The sequence below is a fragment of the Sminthopsis crassicaudata genome, chromosome 3, assembly GCF_048593235.1.
Source record: "Sminthopsis crassicaudata isolate SCR6 chromosome 3, ASM4859323v1, whole genome shotgun sequence".
In the NCBI taxonomy this organism is placed as follows: Eukaryota; Metazoa; Chordata; class Mammalia; order Dasyuromorphia; family Dasyuridae; genus Sminthopsis; species Sminthopsis crassicaudata.
Window position 1 is genome coordinate 39,846,177 of NC_133619.1, and position 18,518 is coordinate 39,864,694.

General features: G+C 35.3%; 1 protein-coding gene across 5 annotated transcripts in view; it reads left to right on the forward strand.

Moving 5' to 3' along the window:
- Positions 1-18,518, forward strand: part of ATP11B (ATPase phospholipid transporting 11B (putative)) — a 123,033-nt gene that overhangs the window by 17,128 nt on the left and 87,387 nt on the right. For 4 of the 5 annotated variants that reach the window (XM_074298286.1, XM_074298283.1, XM_074298281.1 and 1 more), the window contains exons 2-3: positions 2,087-2,146; positions 15,013-15,129. In XM_074298286.1, coding sequence (XP_074154387.1) covers positions 2,087-2,146; positions 15,013-15,129 — 177 coding nt within the window. The remainder of the gene's footprint in view (positions 1-2,086; positions 2,147-15,012; positions 15,130-18,518) is intronic. The other variant, XM_074298285.1, reaches the window with a different exon arrangement.

Sequence of the window (18,518 nt, forward strand, 5' to 3'; positions counted from 1 at the left end):
TCCTCTTCAAAAACAAAGGACAAATAGCAACAACAAGGAATCCTGTATAAATTTTTTTGATTAAAGCTTTTTATTTTCAAAACATATGCATAAATAATTTTCAACATTCACCTTTGCAAAATCTTGTGTTCTAAATTTTTTTCACCCTCCTTTCCCCTCACCCTTCCCCTAGATGGCAAGTGACACAATATATGTTAAACATGTGCAATTCTTCTATACATATTTCTACATTTATCCTGCTGCACAAGAAAAAACAGATCAAAAAGAAAAAAAATTAGAGAAGAAAAAAATAAAAACAAACAATAACAAAAAAAAGATGAAAATACTATATTGTGATCCATACTCAGTCCCCACAGCCCTCTCTCTTCTTCACAAGACCATTGGAACTGGTCTGAATCACCTCTTTGTTGAAAAGAGCCATAATCCATCAGAGTTGATTATCATATAATCTTGCTGTTGTCGTGTACAAATATTCTCCTGGTTGTGCTTTCTTCACTTAGCATCAGTTCATGTAAGTCTTCCAGACCTCTCTGAAATCATCCTACTGATCATTTCTTATAGAACAATAACATTCACCTACCATAGTCAGTCATTCCTCAACTGATGGGTATCCACTCAGTTTCCAATTTCTTGCCACTACAAAAAGGGCTGCCACAAACGGTTTTGCACATCCCTTAATCTCCTTTAGGATCTCTTTGGATACAGGCCCAGTAGAGACACTGCTGGATCACAGTTTGATAGCCCCTTGAGCATAGATCCATTCTCCAGAATGGTTGGATCGATTCGCAACTCCACCAATGCATTAGTGTCCCAATTCTTTTCCAACATTCATTGATATCTTTTCCTGTCATCTTATCCAATATGAAAGATTGTGTAGTGGTACTTCACAGTTATCTTAATTTGCATTTCTTTGATCAGTAATGAATCCTGTATAATTTTAATGTAGGTATGAGAATGAGGTTGAAAAAGAGCTATTATACTGTGTTGCTTAAAGTCAACTGTGTTTTTTACTATTTATAAAGTGATAAACATAATGATTTTCTTGGGGATATTGTACATTTCAGAAAAGTTTGTGTGATCTACTTTAGAGACTTGTTTTGAAAGCTGATATGTTTTTTCCTCATGTTTTCATCAAGAATTATTCTTATAAAGAATTTATAAAGATGAGAAAGTAGACATGGATTGATAATACTTAATATTCTTTGATTGCCTTTTTGGAAAATTAATATTAATATCATTTTTCCATCCTTTAGTGTATTTCTTTCCCTGAGATATCAGTGATTCCTTAATAATGCCTTCAGTATTAGTAAAAATAAATTGTCAGAATTTTAATTTCATAGCAAAGACGGGCTATTAATGGGTCTTCCTTTCTTGTGCAGTCATGTTGCAGTCTTCTGAAACAAGCTTCTCTAGTTCCTGAAACTGGTTTTTCAACATATAAATGTGATTGCATGATTATTTTCCCATTTTCCACCATTGGTGTTAATGTTACATACATAGCAAATGGGTTGTATCCAGTAACCCGATTTATTTTTCTTTACTATAACTTAAGGAATTTTAAAGATCTTTTAAATCTGATCTTCTGATTTTCTGTAATCTTTTGATTTGTACTTAATATTATATCGATTATGGTTTTATAGTTAAAGTGTAAGTTTAATAAATCTTTGTATAAGAAGAGACAGATCACCCTCTTAATTTGAATGACTGTACAAGCAGTTAGGATGTTGGTATTTTACATGGGACTTTTGCTTGGCTTGCCAATATGTACATTACTTAAATAGTAATGGAATTCATCAGTATGCATTAGTATTTACAATGACACTATAATAATAATAATGTAGCACTATTTATTTCATTGGAAAAAATACAAATTCAAATAGAATATTTGCCTGCTACTTTCTTTTGTTGCTTTTTTTTCTTTTATCAGTTCATCTTTAGTGACATTTTACATGACCAATTTCTAGATTTAGGAAGCAAATAATTTTTTGAAGTCTATCCATAGAATTTTAACCAAACTCATATATTTCTGTAATTTGCCATAGACCTGTTTAGCAACCTAGAAACCTTACTGCTTTTGTTGTTTCAGGGCCTTAGAAAAAGCCAGAAAACTTTCCTTTATCCGTCCATCTCCTCACCAAGTTATCAGGTACAAGATTTGCCAAATTTACCTCTGTTTATCTGGTTCCCATATAGATGTCTGGTACATGAAAGCTAAACGATGTTAGTTTGGTGTGGGTTTGGGGGGGAGTTTGTTTTTTGAAGCACATGAACTGAAGCTGGGATTTATTTGTAGAGGTCTAGATCTTCCCTAGTGCCTGGTCTCCTCACAGTACCTAAGTATAAACATCCCAGATTTACCCATATCTGAACCCATGCTCTTAGAATCTGATTAAATTTTAACTATGCCAGGTGGATAAGACCAAAAACAAAAACAAAAAACAACACCTTTATTTCATTGTCTTAAGAAAACTTTTTATTTGTAAACTATATCAGTGCTTTGTTTTAAAGTTCCAACCAGGCACATTACATTGTCTAGTACATATTTGTCACTTTGATTGACAGCAAATTTTTCTTAATTCATGGAGATCATGTGAGATTGATCACAATGAATCATAATTATTTGGGAAGTGGCTTCTTCTTATAATAATCTGGAAAACCACTATAGCTATTATGGAATCATATTAAGCCATGTCAACGAACCATAAAAGAAATTATTAGAACTCTTGCCAGCCCTCCTTTTACCAAATAGATTCCACCATATCTAAAGTATTCAAGGCTTCTCTTTCTTTTTTAAGTGTCTCATAATTAACAATTATTAGGAAAAATCTTCAATTGGATTGATCTTTAATAAATCAAATTGATAACTTACACTTTTGCCAGGGATATCTTGTAAGCAAATTTGATCATATGACTTTTGTTTCTATAAATTATGCTAGTAATAAACTTATTATGCAGCAAAAACTATGTGAATGAACTCAAAAGTTTAAACAAAATCCTATCAGATCTACTGAACAAATATCATAAAAAGCATCTGTCAAAACCAAAAGTCAACATCAAATGCAGTGAGTATACACTAGAACTTTTCCCAGGAAATACAGGAGAGGAAGTAAAGTTAAGTATGCCCACTTTCCATAACGTTATTTGATATAGTTCTGGAAATGCTAGCATCAACAAGAAGAAAAAAGAAAGAAATTAAAAGAATAAAGATAGCTAAAGTAAATTTTTACCTACTTGATAGTGTTAGACAGTGTACTTGTGAAATCCTAGAGAATCAGCAGTTAATAGCTTCAACAAAGTTGCAGGTTACAAAGTCCTCAAAAAAAAAAAACACCCATAATTTCTATTAAATAATAATAAAATTCTAGAAACAATAACAAGGGGAAATCCTGTTTCAAATAACTGCAAAATTATAAAATATCTGAAGACTCACCTCTTCAGCACACAAAAGACTTATATAGATTCAATTACAAAGTGTTCCTTAAAGAAAATAATAACCTAAATAGCTGGAGAAGTATTCAGTGCTCATGGCTAGGCTGTGCCAATTTAACAAAAATTGACAGTAATAGGCCAGCTAGATGGTGCAGTGGATAGAGCATCAGCCTTGAATTCAGGACCCGAGTTCAAATTTGATCTCAGACACTTAACACTTCCTAGCTGTGTGACCCTGGGCAAGTCACTTAACCCCAGCCCCGGGGGAAGGGGGAATGACAGTAATGTCAAAATTGCTTTAGTTGATATAGTGCTATACCAAGGAGATATCATATAGAACTTGATAAAATAATTCATTCGGAAAAACAAAAAATATGGAATATCAACAGAAAGAATAAAAAGCAGGGACAAAGTGGGATTAGCACTTCCAGACCTCAAAATAATTATAAACCATCAACATCAAAATCATTTGATATTGTTTAAAGAATAGAGAGAGAGATCAGTAGAAATAGACAATGGAGATTCAGAAACAATAGAACTCAATAATCCAGTGTTAAAGTGGCAGACATAAATTACCCAGGGAAGAACTCCTTACTTGGTAAATTGAAAAGCATTCTAGCAGAAATTAGTCTTAGACTAACACTTTATACCATATTCCACAATATATTTTAAATGGATATATAACCTTTATATACATACACATACATTTATTCACATATATTATGTAAATATGTGTGTATATAAGCTGTCATTTCTCAATAGATAAATGGTCAAGTCATATAAACAAATTCTTGAGTATTCAAAATCACATGAAAGAATGTTCCAAATCATTATTAATAAGATAATGAAAATCAGAACAACCCTGAGGTGTTTACCTTGTGTCCTTTAAATGGACAAAAAATGGCAATAGAAGAAGGGTTACTAAAGGATAGATACACTAATACATTGTTGATAGAGTTGTGAAATAGTACAATCATTCTGGAAAGTAGCTTGGAATCATGCAGATAAAATGACTAATGTCCATGTCTGTCCCCTTTGAACCAGAGATTCCATTACTGAACTTATGAGAGTACATCCCCAGCCTACCCTTCATGGAGGCAGATGGGCCATAGGTGTTATACATTGCTTGTGTTTTTGTACTTTTTCAGTGTGCTGATGTTTTTTCTTTTACCCCTCTAAAGAATAATGTTTGCCATATAGAATGGACTCTCTAGGAGGAGGAGGAGGAGAAGGAAGTGGAGAAGGAGAAGGGGAGAGGGAGAATACTTGGGGTAGCTATAGTGATAATTGAAAATAACAATTAAAAACATTTTTTTTTTAACCATACAGTTTTGTACTTGAAAGTGCTGGGATAAATATTCACAAAATTTTAGATTTGGAATGGTCTTAAAGGTCATCTAATTCATTGTCCTTTCTGATATAGAAACCTCTTTTCATAACATCTGCACAGCTTGCCAGTTTCTTGAATGACTGAAGGGTCAAGAGAAGAAAATATTTCTTTTTTTCCTCTTGCTGCTTCTTGCTTTTGTGTCTTTTCAATAGTTATTGTTATTGCACATTTCTGTTAAAATGCTTAAAGATTTTATTAATCTTGAAATATTTTTTTCCTGCAAGTCTCAATTACACATTTAACACACATTTAAATCTAATTTACGTTAACCCACTTGAACTTTCCAACAACCCTTCGTGAGGTGAGTACAATTATTACCCCCATTTTACAGATGAGGAAGCTGAGGCACAGAAAGGTTAAGCAGCTTATCAAGGACCCCATTCCTATTCAGTATCAGAGGTGCAATTTCAACTTGTTCTTCCTGACCTTAAGTCAGCACTTTTTCCAAGGCACCTTTTGGTGGCCTTAGTGTTTTAGTAGACGATTCCTGTCTTCTCTGATATGTAATTAGAACTGATTTTTAAAAAATAAAAGTCCTTACACTCTTTTGCACTGAATCATTCTGATTGTTTTACTATAAAAAGTCCTTGAAGGTAGGGATCTTTCCTTTTATATTTCATATAGTCATGAACAAATTCTCTAGGAAGGAAGTTCCTTAACAGGTTTTTGTTGTTATTTTAAAAGTATATAAAACCAAAGCTCCCTGTGTGCATTAACAAGACAAAAATATCCCTCTGCACAGCTTCTGTTTGAACTCTATCCCAGCTGCTTGCCTTCACTCAGGCTCCGGTCCCTTCCCTCTCTCTCCATTTTTTGGCTCCCACTTGTTAACTGTTCTGAATTTCCCTTGACAGAGAAGGGGGGGTGGAGGCATCCCAACATATTAGACTTTTTAATTTGTTATTCGGTCTTCTCACTTTACAGATGAAGAAAATCAGGATCAGAAGTTAAATAAATTGTCTAGAGTTGGGTTTGATAATTATAACTGAGGTTGATTTTTGTACACTTTAATGTAAATGAGTTGGGTGGGTTAAACCTTTATGGCATCATTGTGGAACTAAAGGCTTCTTTTTTTTCCTATTAAATGACTTTAAGGCATACTTCAGATTTATTTCTAAAAGTAAACAATTTTAGAATGAATGGGGGGAGAAAAAGAATAGGGAAATCAGAAAGGATTTTTCTCATCATTTATCTTTTTTCCCCTCTCAGACTTCCCTATTGGAACATGGTCGATATAGCTATTGGGATTCTATTCTCAGAATCTTCCTGAGGTGGATAAATCTTTTTCTGTAACTACCATATTCTTTTTTTTTTTTTCTTTTTTAAATGTCAGTAGTATTTTATTTTTCCAATTACATGTAAAGATAGTTTTCATCATTCATTTTTATAAGATTGAGTTCCAAATTTTTTTTTCCTCCCTCCCCAAGACAGCAAGCAATGTGATATATTCTTTGAATTTTCACCTTGCTACTTACTGTAGAGTTCCTTCAGCGACTCTCTCCCTTCTTTGCCTTATAAGACTGCTCCTTCTCTGCTTCTTCCTCTTTCCTAAGTTGTATATGTATAGAGTAATTGACTGATAGCATTTAGGGATTGCTTTTATATTCTAACTCCCTTTTTCTTTCATCCTAAAATATATTCCTGTGGCTTCTCTATGAAGTTTCATATAAAAAGTATCACTGGAATGAATCCTAGAAAGAGTATGTCCTCCTTGAGAACAGAGGCTATTTATTTCATTTTTTGTGTTTGTATCCACAAGCAAAAATATAAAACAGAAGTAGATATTTTATTCTAGAGTCATTATGGAACCACTGGAGCTTCTCAAACACAGGAATTATAGGGTTATTACTTTGGACATTGTTGAGGCTGGATTGGAGAGAGGAGAGAATGGATGCAAGACTAGTTAGGAGGCTATATATAGCAGCCATTTGGGGAGAGAGAGAGAGATATGATGAAGGCCTGAACCAGGCTTTTGGCTCTGTGATTATAGAGAAAGGGGAGAGAGACATGAGAGATCTTGAGAGGTGCAATTGCTAAGACTAGGCAGCTGATTGAATATGGGAAATGAATGAGAGGGAAGAGTTAATGCTGACTTCTGGGTTGGAAACCTGGCTCTCTAGAAGAATGGTGGCAATCTTTACTTAATTTTAAGCCTTTTTTTTTCTTTTTTAAAAAAATAACTTTATATTTTCAAAATAATATGCAAAGATAGTTTTCAACATTCACCATTGCAAAACCTTGTGTTTCACATTTTTCTCCCTCCCTTTCCCCCACTCCCTCCTCTAGACAGCAAATAATCCTATATATGTTAAACATGTGCAATTCTAATATACATATTTCCATTTTTATCATGCTACACAAGAAAAATTAGATCAAAAAGTGGGGGAAATGAGAAAAAAAAAGCAAGCAAACAACAACAAAAAAGGTGAAAATACTATATGGTGATCTACACTTAGTCCCTACGTCCTCTCTCTGGATGCAGATGGCTCTCACCATCACTAGCCTATTGGAATTGGCTTGAAATACCTCATTTTGAAAAGAGCTATATCCATCAGAATGGATCATCACATAACTGTGTACAATGTTCTTTTGGTTCTGCTAACTTCACTCAGCATCAGTTCATTTAAGCCTTTCCAGGCCTCTATGAATCATCCTGCTGATTGGTTCTTACAGAACAATAATATTCCATAACATTCATATACCATAACTTTTTCAGCCATTCTCCAATTATGGGCAACAACTGTTTCCAGTTTCTTGCCTACAAAAAGGACTGCCACAAACATTTTTGCACATGTGGGCCCTATTCCCTTTTTTTGTGATTTCTTTGGGATGTAGACCCCATAATGGCATGGCTGGATTAAAGAGTATGAGCAATTTAATAGCCCTTTGGGCATAGTTCAAATTGCTCTACAGAATGGTTGGATCAGTTCACAACTGAATGTTGGTAGTCTTGACAGAAATAGAGAAGGGAGAAGGAAGAGTAAGTTTGAGGAGAAAAGTAATTAATTTGTTCTTACTATTCATTTTATATCCAATCCGTTAGGTGTCAGGAAAATGGATAATTTTTCTGGAGACATCTAAGGAAAGAAATAGATCATAATGTAGTGAATATAATGGACCCTAATTCAGGGTCCTAGGCTAGCCTATTAAAATTACTAACACAAGCATAAAATCACTAATATAAGCATTTTTAGACTCTCCAAGGCCACAGAAGGAATTAACTGTTTCTTGAATCCAAGCAACCACATTGTTATCTTGACTGTTTACCACATTGATAATGACTATTTATTTCTGTTTTCAGTAGATCTATGGCTAGGCTACTATCTAAAAAGATACCGCTTCTAACAACCTGTGCATTTCTGTGACAATCTTCTCATTCTTAAACATGGTTTAGAGCCAGAATTAAGGTATATTAGTTTTCTTCTTCTCCCCTCTACCCTAATTGCCAATTACACATGCTATTTGGTTCTTCTGGTTTGGTGAAATAAAGCTTTGATCCAAAGAGAATCCTGTATGAGTGTTCTCAGTGAACCAAAAGCTCTCTCTGGCAGCAATACTGCCAGTAATTGTGACTCAGTCTTTGTAATTCTAATCCATATATTCTCCTATCTTTTCAAATGGAAGTCGGGTTACTTGATAAAAGCTGTGGAGATCAAAGGTGATGAAATGTGCATCATTGCATATTATTGGACTTTTCACTGAATGGAAACTTTTTGGTTCAGTGACAACACTCAAAATGTTACAACATTTCAGTAGTCTTAATAATGTAAAAAAATCAAGTAGGAATTTGTTTTAATTTACTTTTTAAAATATTTGTTTTGAGAGATTTAGAATATCTTTTTGAAATAAATTAAATTTAAAATAACCTTGACAAGTCACAAAAATGAGAATTAGAAATAGCTGACCTAGAGCCACCAGGAAAGAATGCATCTTTAATTAATGAATCATTCTTATTAAAGGGAGAATCAAAGAAGATGATATTACTCTTTCCTCATTCCTTGACTGGATGACTCCAGGTTTAGAGTTTTACCTTTTAAAATTCTCTTAAAATTCCATATTTTTTCTAGTAGTCCTCATCTTTAAAAATAATGATTTTTAATTATGACTAAGATGTTGCTTAATAATCCTTTTATTTCCTAATTTGAGATTTATGAAATGACAAATGGCTGAACAAGACATGCTCTGGCTCAGGATTATCAAATGTTACCTTGAAATCTTTTTGAGGACTTCTGTATTCTCATTTGTCCCAGATAATTTGCCTTTTCCTTTCATTCCCCATCTTTTTCATCCGTATTTTATCTAGCCCTACTCCAAACTGTTTTTATCCTATTGGGAAGTGATTGAAATAGAATGTTTTTTTTTTTCTACTTCATATACTTCTAGCTTTCCAGCTGAGATTTGTGGATGAAATAGGTATGAGAGAAAAGGTGATGAGATAACTGAGAGGTATGGCAGAGTAAATTGCTAAACACGAGGGAGTAGCCAAGGAACAAAATAATGATGAAGAATGTGTTAATACAGTTGCAGGAAAAGGATGTTGTGCAAGTGAGCCTCCTGCAGTATTTTTACCGTCTTCAGAACTTTGCTGTGAATCTTAGAAGTAAACTTCCTGTAAACCCCAGTTTAAGAAATATTGTTGTAGCAAAAACATCGCTTTTCAGCCTTTTACACATTGTAGTGTATTAGAATCTTATTTCAGTTCATAACAATTGTCTCCTCCTCTAAAGTCTTGCCTTGGCATACCTTTTTTTTTTAAGTGAATTAATTTTGATTGGGTTTGAGGATCTCTTTTTGGATAAGATATGACAATATAAAGACGTTATTCCTAACCAATAATTGTACTTTTCCTGTAGTTCTCCCTCTGATTAACAATGTGGTACATGCTAACAGTTATCTCATGGAACATTTTTAAAAATCATGAAAGAAAACCTTATCTAACGTTGTTTCTTGCCCTCTGGACAAAGGAGGATTTTGAATCAATCTTGAAATAAGACATTTCATCTTCAATTATGGGAAACCCCTTGTCTATGTGAGTTATTACCAAGTTGGGAATCACATGAGATCCCAAAAAGTAAATCAGATCCTTAACATTTATTATTTTATGAACACTGGAGAGCATTTGTTTGTCTACGATTTAGAACAGTGGCATCAACCAAATAGAAACAACTCTATAGCTGCAAATTGATTTAGAAAACCACAAATCAATATTACCTGTATTGCAATTTTATTTGTTGCATTAAAGATTTTCCAATTGCATTTTAATCTGGTCTATAACCCTCAGTCTTACACTGCAAGTTTGGACATTCTGGAAGAGCTTGAGGAGACCTAGAAGAGGGTGTCCTCTCAGTATATCATTGTCCTTGGTCTTCAGACAGAGAGTTGGAAGCAGGCCTTGGGGCACAAGCCTGCTCAGAGGCTTCGAGGGCAGAGCTGGAGCCAGATCCTGCTGGTGCCCCTTTTTGGGGGGACCTTGACCTCTCTGGGCCTGATGTCCCCTGTAGCCTTGGGTATTAGAGGCCATTTCTGAGTTCTCATCCAGATCTTCCTGATGCAGAGTTCAGGATTGTCTGGCTGCTATGAGGACCTAATTGAGATTCCATACAATCACTTTGTCTATTCTGCATTGTTTTGTGATCTTCTCAATTTTTGTACAGTATCATGTGAGGAGGAGCCATGGTGGAGGCATCTATGGGCTGAATTTTGGGTAGGGCAAGGTCATTCATGGGATATGGAAACAAGACACTTGGGGAAAAGATAGACAGAGCCTGAGGGGAAGGGAGGGAAGTAGACCTGCAGAGACTGGGGGAGAGCTGAGGGGATTAGGGTGTAGAGCCTGCTCCAGACCCCACAGTGGAAGGAGTTGGGTAGCTTTAGAATGAGACTTGGAGGTGAAGTGGAGGGAAATAGGAAGAAAGAAATGGGAAGGCAAGGAGGCAAACTGGGGTTTTAATAGTGACAATTGGGTGCAGAATCAGTGAGAAATGATCTGGGGGAGTATTTATTAATCAGTGAGGAATAGATTTGGGTCAGTTTTCAGGAGCATGAAGGGTTAGCCTCAGGATGCTTGCTGTCCTTTCTAGGTGTTTGCAGCTCAGTCTAGGGAACCAGTGAAGGAGCCAATGGAATGGTGTTTCTCTTTTTAAATTTTAGAGTTTGTATTATATTATTTTGTACTTATGTTTTCTGGGCATTTCATGTCAGTGTTGAATGAATACAAAAAAACCAAACAAACCCCAAAAAACAAATCAAACCAAGAATGTGAAAAGCTTGGGTACAGTTAATCATAGAAAGGGTATTTTAAAATGATGGCAGTTAATTTTGAAAGGAAGTGATGGACATGAGTTGGTAGAAAGTTTCAGACAGAAAAGCAAGATGTGCACATAGCAGGAAAAACTAGTCAACTATACAGAGAGCAAGAAGGAAGGAGGAGGATAAGGTGAGCAAGGAGGCTATATTAAAGTACCAAGAGATGAGATTGGATAGATATGGAAGGATATAGAGATGGAGGGTTAGGAATTTAGGAAAATTATAGTCAGGAAAATCTTAATATTGATGACCAAATTTTAGATCTAATCCACAGTAGCTTCCCGTGCAGAGGCTGATGTTAATTAAGGGAGCTTATCCTAACAGTTGAGTGGGGAGGCAACAAAGGCTGGGAGGTTGGTGACTAGGCTGTGATTGCAATGTTGATATTGTTAATTGGCTTTCAAGTGTGTTATTTGATCCATCAGGTGGTGTTGGTCAGTCATGTCTAACTCTTCATGACTTTGGAGTTGGACAGCGTGGTTGTGTAGTAGAGTTTAGTCTGGAACCAGGAAGACCTGAGTTCAAATGATATGTCCTTGTGTGAGACTGGGTGTATCCTGTGACCCTGTTTGCTTCAATTTATATATTCATTATAGTTTGATTTCCCTATCTACAAAAAATAAGAGTTGCAGATCTGATTGCCTCCAAGGTCTCTTGCAATGCTAAATCTACAATCCTGTTATATTTGCATTATGTCTTTAAAAAAATCAAAGTGCATATTTTAATTAAATTTTGCTTTATTGATTTAAAAATGCTAATGATCATCTGAACCTTCAGTGAATCCTGATTTTTTTGCTGGGGGGGAGAAGGGGGATCTTGCTCTGATGTTGAAGGCTTGCTGACTGATGAGGGTATGTATAGTTGATGTGGGTTAGAGGGGTTGTGGCCATTTCTTAAAATAAAACAAAAAAGTTTACTATATCAGGTAACTTTTCCTTTCACTTTAGATTTCAATATTACTGTGTCCCAGGTGTGTGGTACGGAAATGGTGAGGGGTCACCATTTAATAAAAAAAAAAAGCTGGAGAGAGCTCTAGAGAAAAGCAAAGTTTATTGTACATTCTCGCGAGAAGGGCGTCCCACCCTTAGAGCAGACTATGGAAGAGAGACAGCACCTTTAATCCCTAACGCAAAATGCCCCCTCCCACCACTGACCCTCATCCTCATTGGCTGAGAGTCTTACATTCTAAATGCGAGATCTACCCATGAAATTGAACTTGACCAATAAGTACATAGTTGCCCATATTTGGATGAAATAGGGGAGATGATATCATAGGAGGGGAAGGCAATGCCCTTTGCTCGAACTTCAGAGTCCTTCAGGCCTACTCAAACTCTGAAGTAGATGAAGCCTTACTCAATTTTCACAACTGTCTTGAAAGATCTCACCTCATCTCATTCACAGGGAATAGGAAGTCAGAGGAAAGGGAGAAAGATGGGAATGGCTGGTTGTTAGAGCAACCAGAATACACATAACATTTACTAAATTCTCTATATGTGTTGTTTGTGGTGCCCCCAGACAATTGACAATAGTAATGTCAAAGATAGCATCATAGATCACTGTAACAGATATAATACTAATGAAAAATTTTGAAATGTGGTGATAATTACCAGAATGTGACATGGTATAAACACAGGCTATTGGAACAATGGTGCCAAAAGACATCTTATGCAGGGTTGCCACAAACTTCACTTTGTCCTGTCACCAGTAAATGCTCATATCAGTACTTCAGTGGTCTGGGAATCTACCAGGATGGGCATTCTTAATAATGATGTAGACCTAAACCCATTGCTGTAGGCTCATCCAATTATTCACGATTTGCATTAAGTTCTTGCTGTGTGGACCGGTCCATCTTCTTTTTGATTATACATTTCTTAAATATCTATTGATCACATCAGTTCTCTTGAGTAATTTGTAGCATGTTATAGTTTGCTCATTCTCACCATGTGCATCTCCATCATTGTTTAGATGATGCTTAGATCAATTCCTTGGAGCCATACAGTGTCACTGTAAGAATATTAATGTTAAAAAAGATGAACATTTGTTTCTGGGAGAAGCTGATTCTAGAAGAAGAGGGGTTATTAAAAGAATTGGTCTACTGTACTGTAGTTGTTGAAACTTTACTCAAATTTAACAACAATGTACTTTCATTTTTCTCTTAACTTTCTTGTTCTCTCTCTATTCTACTTTGCTGCTTTTGCATTTTCCTTCTGGAACTCAAAAGTGGATGTTGTGCAGTGGATAGAGCATCAGCCTTGAATTCAGGAGGACCCAAGTTCAAATCTGGTCTCAGACACTTAACACCTCCTAGCTGTGTGACCCTGAGCAAGTTACTTAACTCCAGCGGGGGGTGGGGGGGAGGGAATTGGATGACTTTAGAGTTAACTACCTTCTCTTCCTTGGAAATTTTATTTTCATAAATAGTGTAAATGATTCTCAAATTTAACTCGTTCCAGTTTCTCTTCACAATTTCAGAACCTATTTTTGTAATTTTTCTGTTTTATATAGCTCCTGTGTAGCTTGCTTAAAATTAATCCTCATGCCCAGAGAATGCAAGTCCTTTCTCTAGCATCTTTGACTTTGGGTTGATGGTACCACAGTTAACTAGACTTCTTATCTCAGTCATCTTTTCCATCTACTTTATCCTTTTACAGCTAGTGAATTAGTAGCTTTTATCAGTGCAGCAACTACCATCTGTCTACTGTCACCACTTATTTCCATCTATATTATTATAAGAGCCACCTCATTGAACTCCCTAGCCTCAGTCTTGTTCTTCAGTCTGTTTTTCCTAGTATTGTCAAAGTATTGTTTCTGATGCACATTTCTTTTTTTTTTTTTTTTACTTAATAATTTTTTATTATATATATATATTTTTTATAATATTATCCCTTGTATTCATTTTTCCAAATTATCCCCCCCTCCCTCTATTCCCTCCCCCCGATGACAGGCAATCCCATACATTTTACATGTGTTACAATATAGTCTAGGTACAATACATGTGTGTGAATATCGTTTTCTTGTTGCACAATAAACATTAGAATCCGAAGGTACATGCAACCTGGGCAGACAGATATTAGTGCTAACAATTTACATTCACTTCCCAGTGTTTCTTCTCTGAGTGTAGCTACCTCTGTCCATCATTGATCAACTGGAAGTGAGTTGGTTTTTCTTTATGTTGAAGATTTCCACTTCCTCTGATGCACATTTCTTGCTCATAAAATCTTCAATGATTCCCCATACTTTACTGAATAAAGTATAAAAACACCATAGCATGACCTTCAAGGCCATTTATAATATGACCTCAACCTTCTTTTTCAGTCTTCTTGTTTTATATCATTTTCCTTCATGTATTTTCCTTTCATGCTAAAATTGGTTACCCAAGACCCCACCTCTTTTTTGTCTCCTCTATCTTTATATGGGCTCAAATGAGATGATGTTTATAAAGTGCTCAGCATAGAGCCTGGCATATGTTAGGTGCTTAATAAATGCATGTTCCCTTCTTTTCCATCTCTAATATGCCTGATTCATACATTTCTTATCTTTTCATCTATTAGATCTCTCCTCCCTTCCAGAGTGTAAGCTCTATAAGGGGCAAGAAATAATTGCATTTTTTTTTTTTTTTGACCACTGGATGCTTGGGGATACAATGTATTCTAACATTTTAAAATGGATTTAATGAAATGTAATGTTTGCATGTAACTATAGATCTGATCATAGAGCACAAGGCCAATGTATTTTTATTACTGAACAAATCAATTAAATGCGTGCATGGGGAGGGGTGTACTGAAAAACTGCCAAAAATATGTACAAATAATCTTTGATTAAATGAAACCAGAAGTTATGTGATATATAAAAATAAATTGTAATCCTTTTTTCTTCTTTGGTCCTAGGGTTTTGACCCACCACATCAAAGTGACACAAGAACAATTTACATAGCAAATAGATTTCCTCAGAATGGCCTTTATACTCCTCAGAAATTTATAGATAACCGAATCATATCATCTAAGGTAAGAATCACCAATATATTTCTTAAAGTGTAGCTTTGAAGTGCTTTATTTTATTTTGCTTGGAATATTTTAAAAGTTAAGAAGCATTTATCATCTCCTTTAACCCCTCCTTATCTTTCCTTGGGGGAAAAAAACCAAACATCAAATTCTTTAAATTAAGTAAATTATTCAGCTGGCTCTTTTGATACAAAACACATATTTATTCTTAGTAACTCAGGTTGCTAATCAGCTTATCCTAGTAAACATCCTCTTCAAAAGGTGACTTGTCCATTTATCATTTTAAATAGCAGTGGTCCTCAAACTTTTTAAATAGGGGGCCAGTTCATTGTCCCTCAGCCCATTTGCCATAACCTGGTGGGCCACATAAACGTCCTCAGCAGGCCGCATCCGGCCCCCAGGCCTTAGTTTGAGAACCCCTGTTAAATAGGATATAAGTTGGACAATACCAAGGTATTGTTTTACTTTTCTGCTTTGTGCTTTTCTTAATTTTTTCCTATATATGATAAAATAATATGGCATGGAGATGGTTGAGTAGGTATCTTGAGGTCCATTTGGAGAGGAGCAAGCCTCTTCATTTCTCTAGGCTTCATTGGGTTTTCTCAATGAAAGACTCCAATCCTGAGTTCAGAGCAGAGACATGAGATGGGAAGGTCTAAAAGTTAGATCTGGGCAAATAAGCTTAATGTAACACTTCATGTAGGGTGCAAATAGGATAGATCATTTAAGGAAAAAATGCTGAAAGTCAATGAAGACTGTAGTACACTTGTAGACATCTAGATAACCTCTAGTCCAACAATAAAAACTGCCATAATTAAGAAAGTATAAGTTTCTGCCTTTTATTCTAATTTTAATAATGAATGGTATGAATATAATAGTAGTGGCTCATATTTGTAGTGCACTTGACAATTTCCAGTTTTTTTTATTTAATTTATTTTAACTTTTAAATTTTTATTTATTAGTTTTTGACATTTATGAGATTTTTATTTCCATTTTTTTCTCCTTCCTTCCCTCTCCTCTGCAAGACAGTAATCAATCTGAAATAGGTTAAACATGTACAGTCATATTAAAAATATTTCCACATTAGTCATGTTATGAAAGAAGAATCAGAACAAAAGGAGAAAACAGTGAGAAAGAAATAAAAAAAAAAATCAGTATGCTTTGATTTTACATTCAGACTCCAAAGTTCTTTCTTTGAATATGAATGATATTTTTCATGAGTCTTTTTTCAGTGATTTTTCTTACACTAGTTTTATGAGGTAAGGCCCTTTTCCAGACCTAGAAACTGAGACTCAGAGGGTTTAAGTGGTTTTCTTAAGGTCATATAGATTCTAAATTACCAGAATTGAAAACTCCCAAGTGTTGGGATTCCAGGCCCGTTGTTCTTACTACTTTGTCTAGTCCTTTCATAGAAGCATCAAAAATGTTTAGAAGTTGTCTATTTAATTTTTAAAACTTATTCTTTGACCATCCAAGAAAGATATCTTTTCTTTGCTTAAGAAGTTTTTTTGATTCCTTTTGTTTTTAAAATCAGTCGTTTCTTGAATTCCATATACCACACCTCTCTCAATCTCCTTCCCCCTCCTTTGAACGCTCTCTTTTAACAAAGAAAAGGCAGTTAAACAAAAATACCTGATATAGTATCTGACAATATATGCAAAATTCTACCATAGTCATTTATGTTTCATTCTTTTTCTGGAGCCACATATATTCTCAATGAAGTCAAAATCAGAAAGGAGCCATGTATATAAACGTTTTGTTAGCAGCACTCTTTGAGTAACAGAAAACTGGGGGCGAGGGGGAGTAGGTGCCCATCAGTTTGAAGGAAGGAGGGGTGAGCTAATTGTGATACATAAATGTAATGAAATAATTCTATGCATAAGAAATGACAAGCAGGATAAATACAGTGTTTCTCTGAACTGTTTCTCTTTTAATGACTTGACTCAGAAAAGAGTTCAGGGAGATGTGCCATTGTAACTTGTTTCCACAGATGGGGGGGGGGGCAGCATTAGATGGATCTGGAATATTAGATACAGTGTGAGATACCTATTTTGGCTGGTTTTATTGAAATACTTTAAAGATTTATTGAGGAGGGGAAAATGGAAGGAATGTATACACATGTGAATGTGATGTAAAGAAAAGTCACCTATTAAAAATATTGAGGATCCATTTCTTTGCTACTCTTTTAATAGGCTTATTTAATATTTACCCTGTGCCTTTTATAAAAGGAAGGAGAAATGCACCTGCGGTTTAGCACAGAAAAAGCAAACAAGAGGGATTGAGACAACAAACTGGAGTTTGTATACACTGCTTTGTTTATTATGGCTACAATGTTCCTGGAATTTTACTTGGGGAGAAGACTTAAGTTGTGAAACTTTTTCAGTTTGTGAAAGAAACTGTTGAGTATGTGTTGATTATTGTAAAGTAATTAGAAATGCCCCTTCTAAATGGAAGCAACTTTGTGAAGCAATTGAGTAGGAATAAATTAATCAAGTATACAAGTATTTATTAAGAGCCCCTTGTATCCCAGCACTGTGCTAAATGCTAAGAATATAAATTCAAGGGAGGAAGAGGGTGGGAGGTGAGAATAGCCTTGCTCTTGAGGAGCTCAGTGTATAACTGGAAGTAGAATGCAAATAACCATGTAAAAAGCAATATAAATTACTATCAGCCAAGGAAAGATACTAGCATTAAGCAGGATCTGGAAAGACTTTTTGCAGAAGCAGGTATGTTAGCCAGAAAGTTGAGGAAGTTAGGACACAGTGCAACTAGTAAAAATGCCTGGAATCAGCAAAGGGAGTGTGTTGTACAAGACATATAGCAAAGAATAGTGAATGTCTCTGCCTTACTGAGTACATGGGCAGGAAGGGAGAGGAGGAAGTAAGGTATAAGAGGTCTGGAAAAGTAGGAGGGGACCTGGGTCTGAAAGGCTGTGAAAGCCAACAAGGATTTTATGTTTTAACCTAGAGCTAATAGTGAGCCACTGTGGTGATGAGGTCAGATCTGCACTTTAGGAAGATCACTTTGACAGCTGGGTGGAAGATAGACTAGAGGGAGGGTGTATCAGAGGAGATAAGAGACCCAATAGGAGAGCTGTTCTAAAGGCATGATATACAGTACTTGGCAAGAGATCAAATATGGAAGGTGAGAGAAAGTGAAGAGTTGAATAATACATCTAAAGTTGGCAATGACTTAACTGTTATGTGATTGGGAGGATGGTGGTATCCTTGACAAAAATGGAAAAATTAGGAAGAGAAGCAGGTTTAGGGATAAAAGATAATGGGTTCAGTTTTAGACAGGTTGAATCTAAGTCTAGTTATTAGTTTTAATTTAATTTAAATTTAAATCTAGTTGATTCTCTAGTTTGAGATGATTAGTAGGTTAAGAATTAG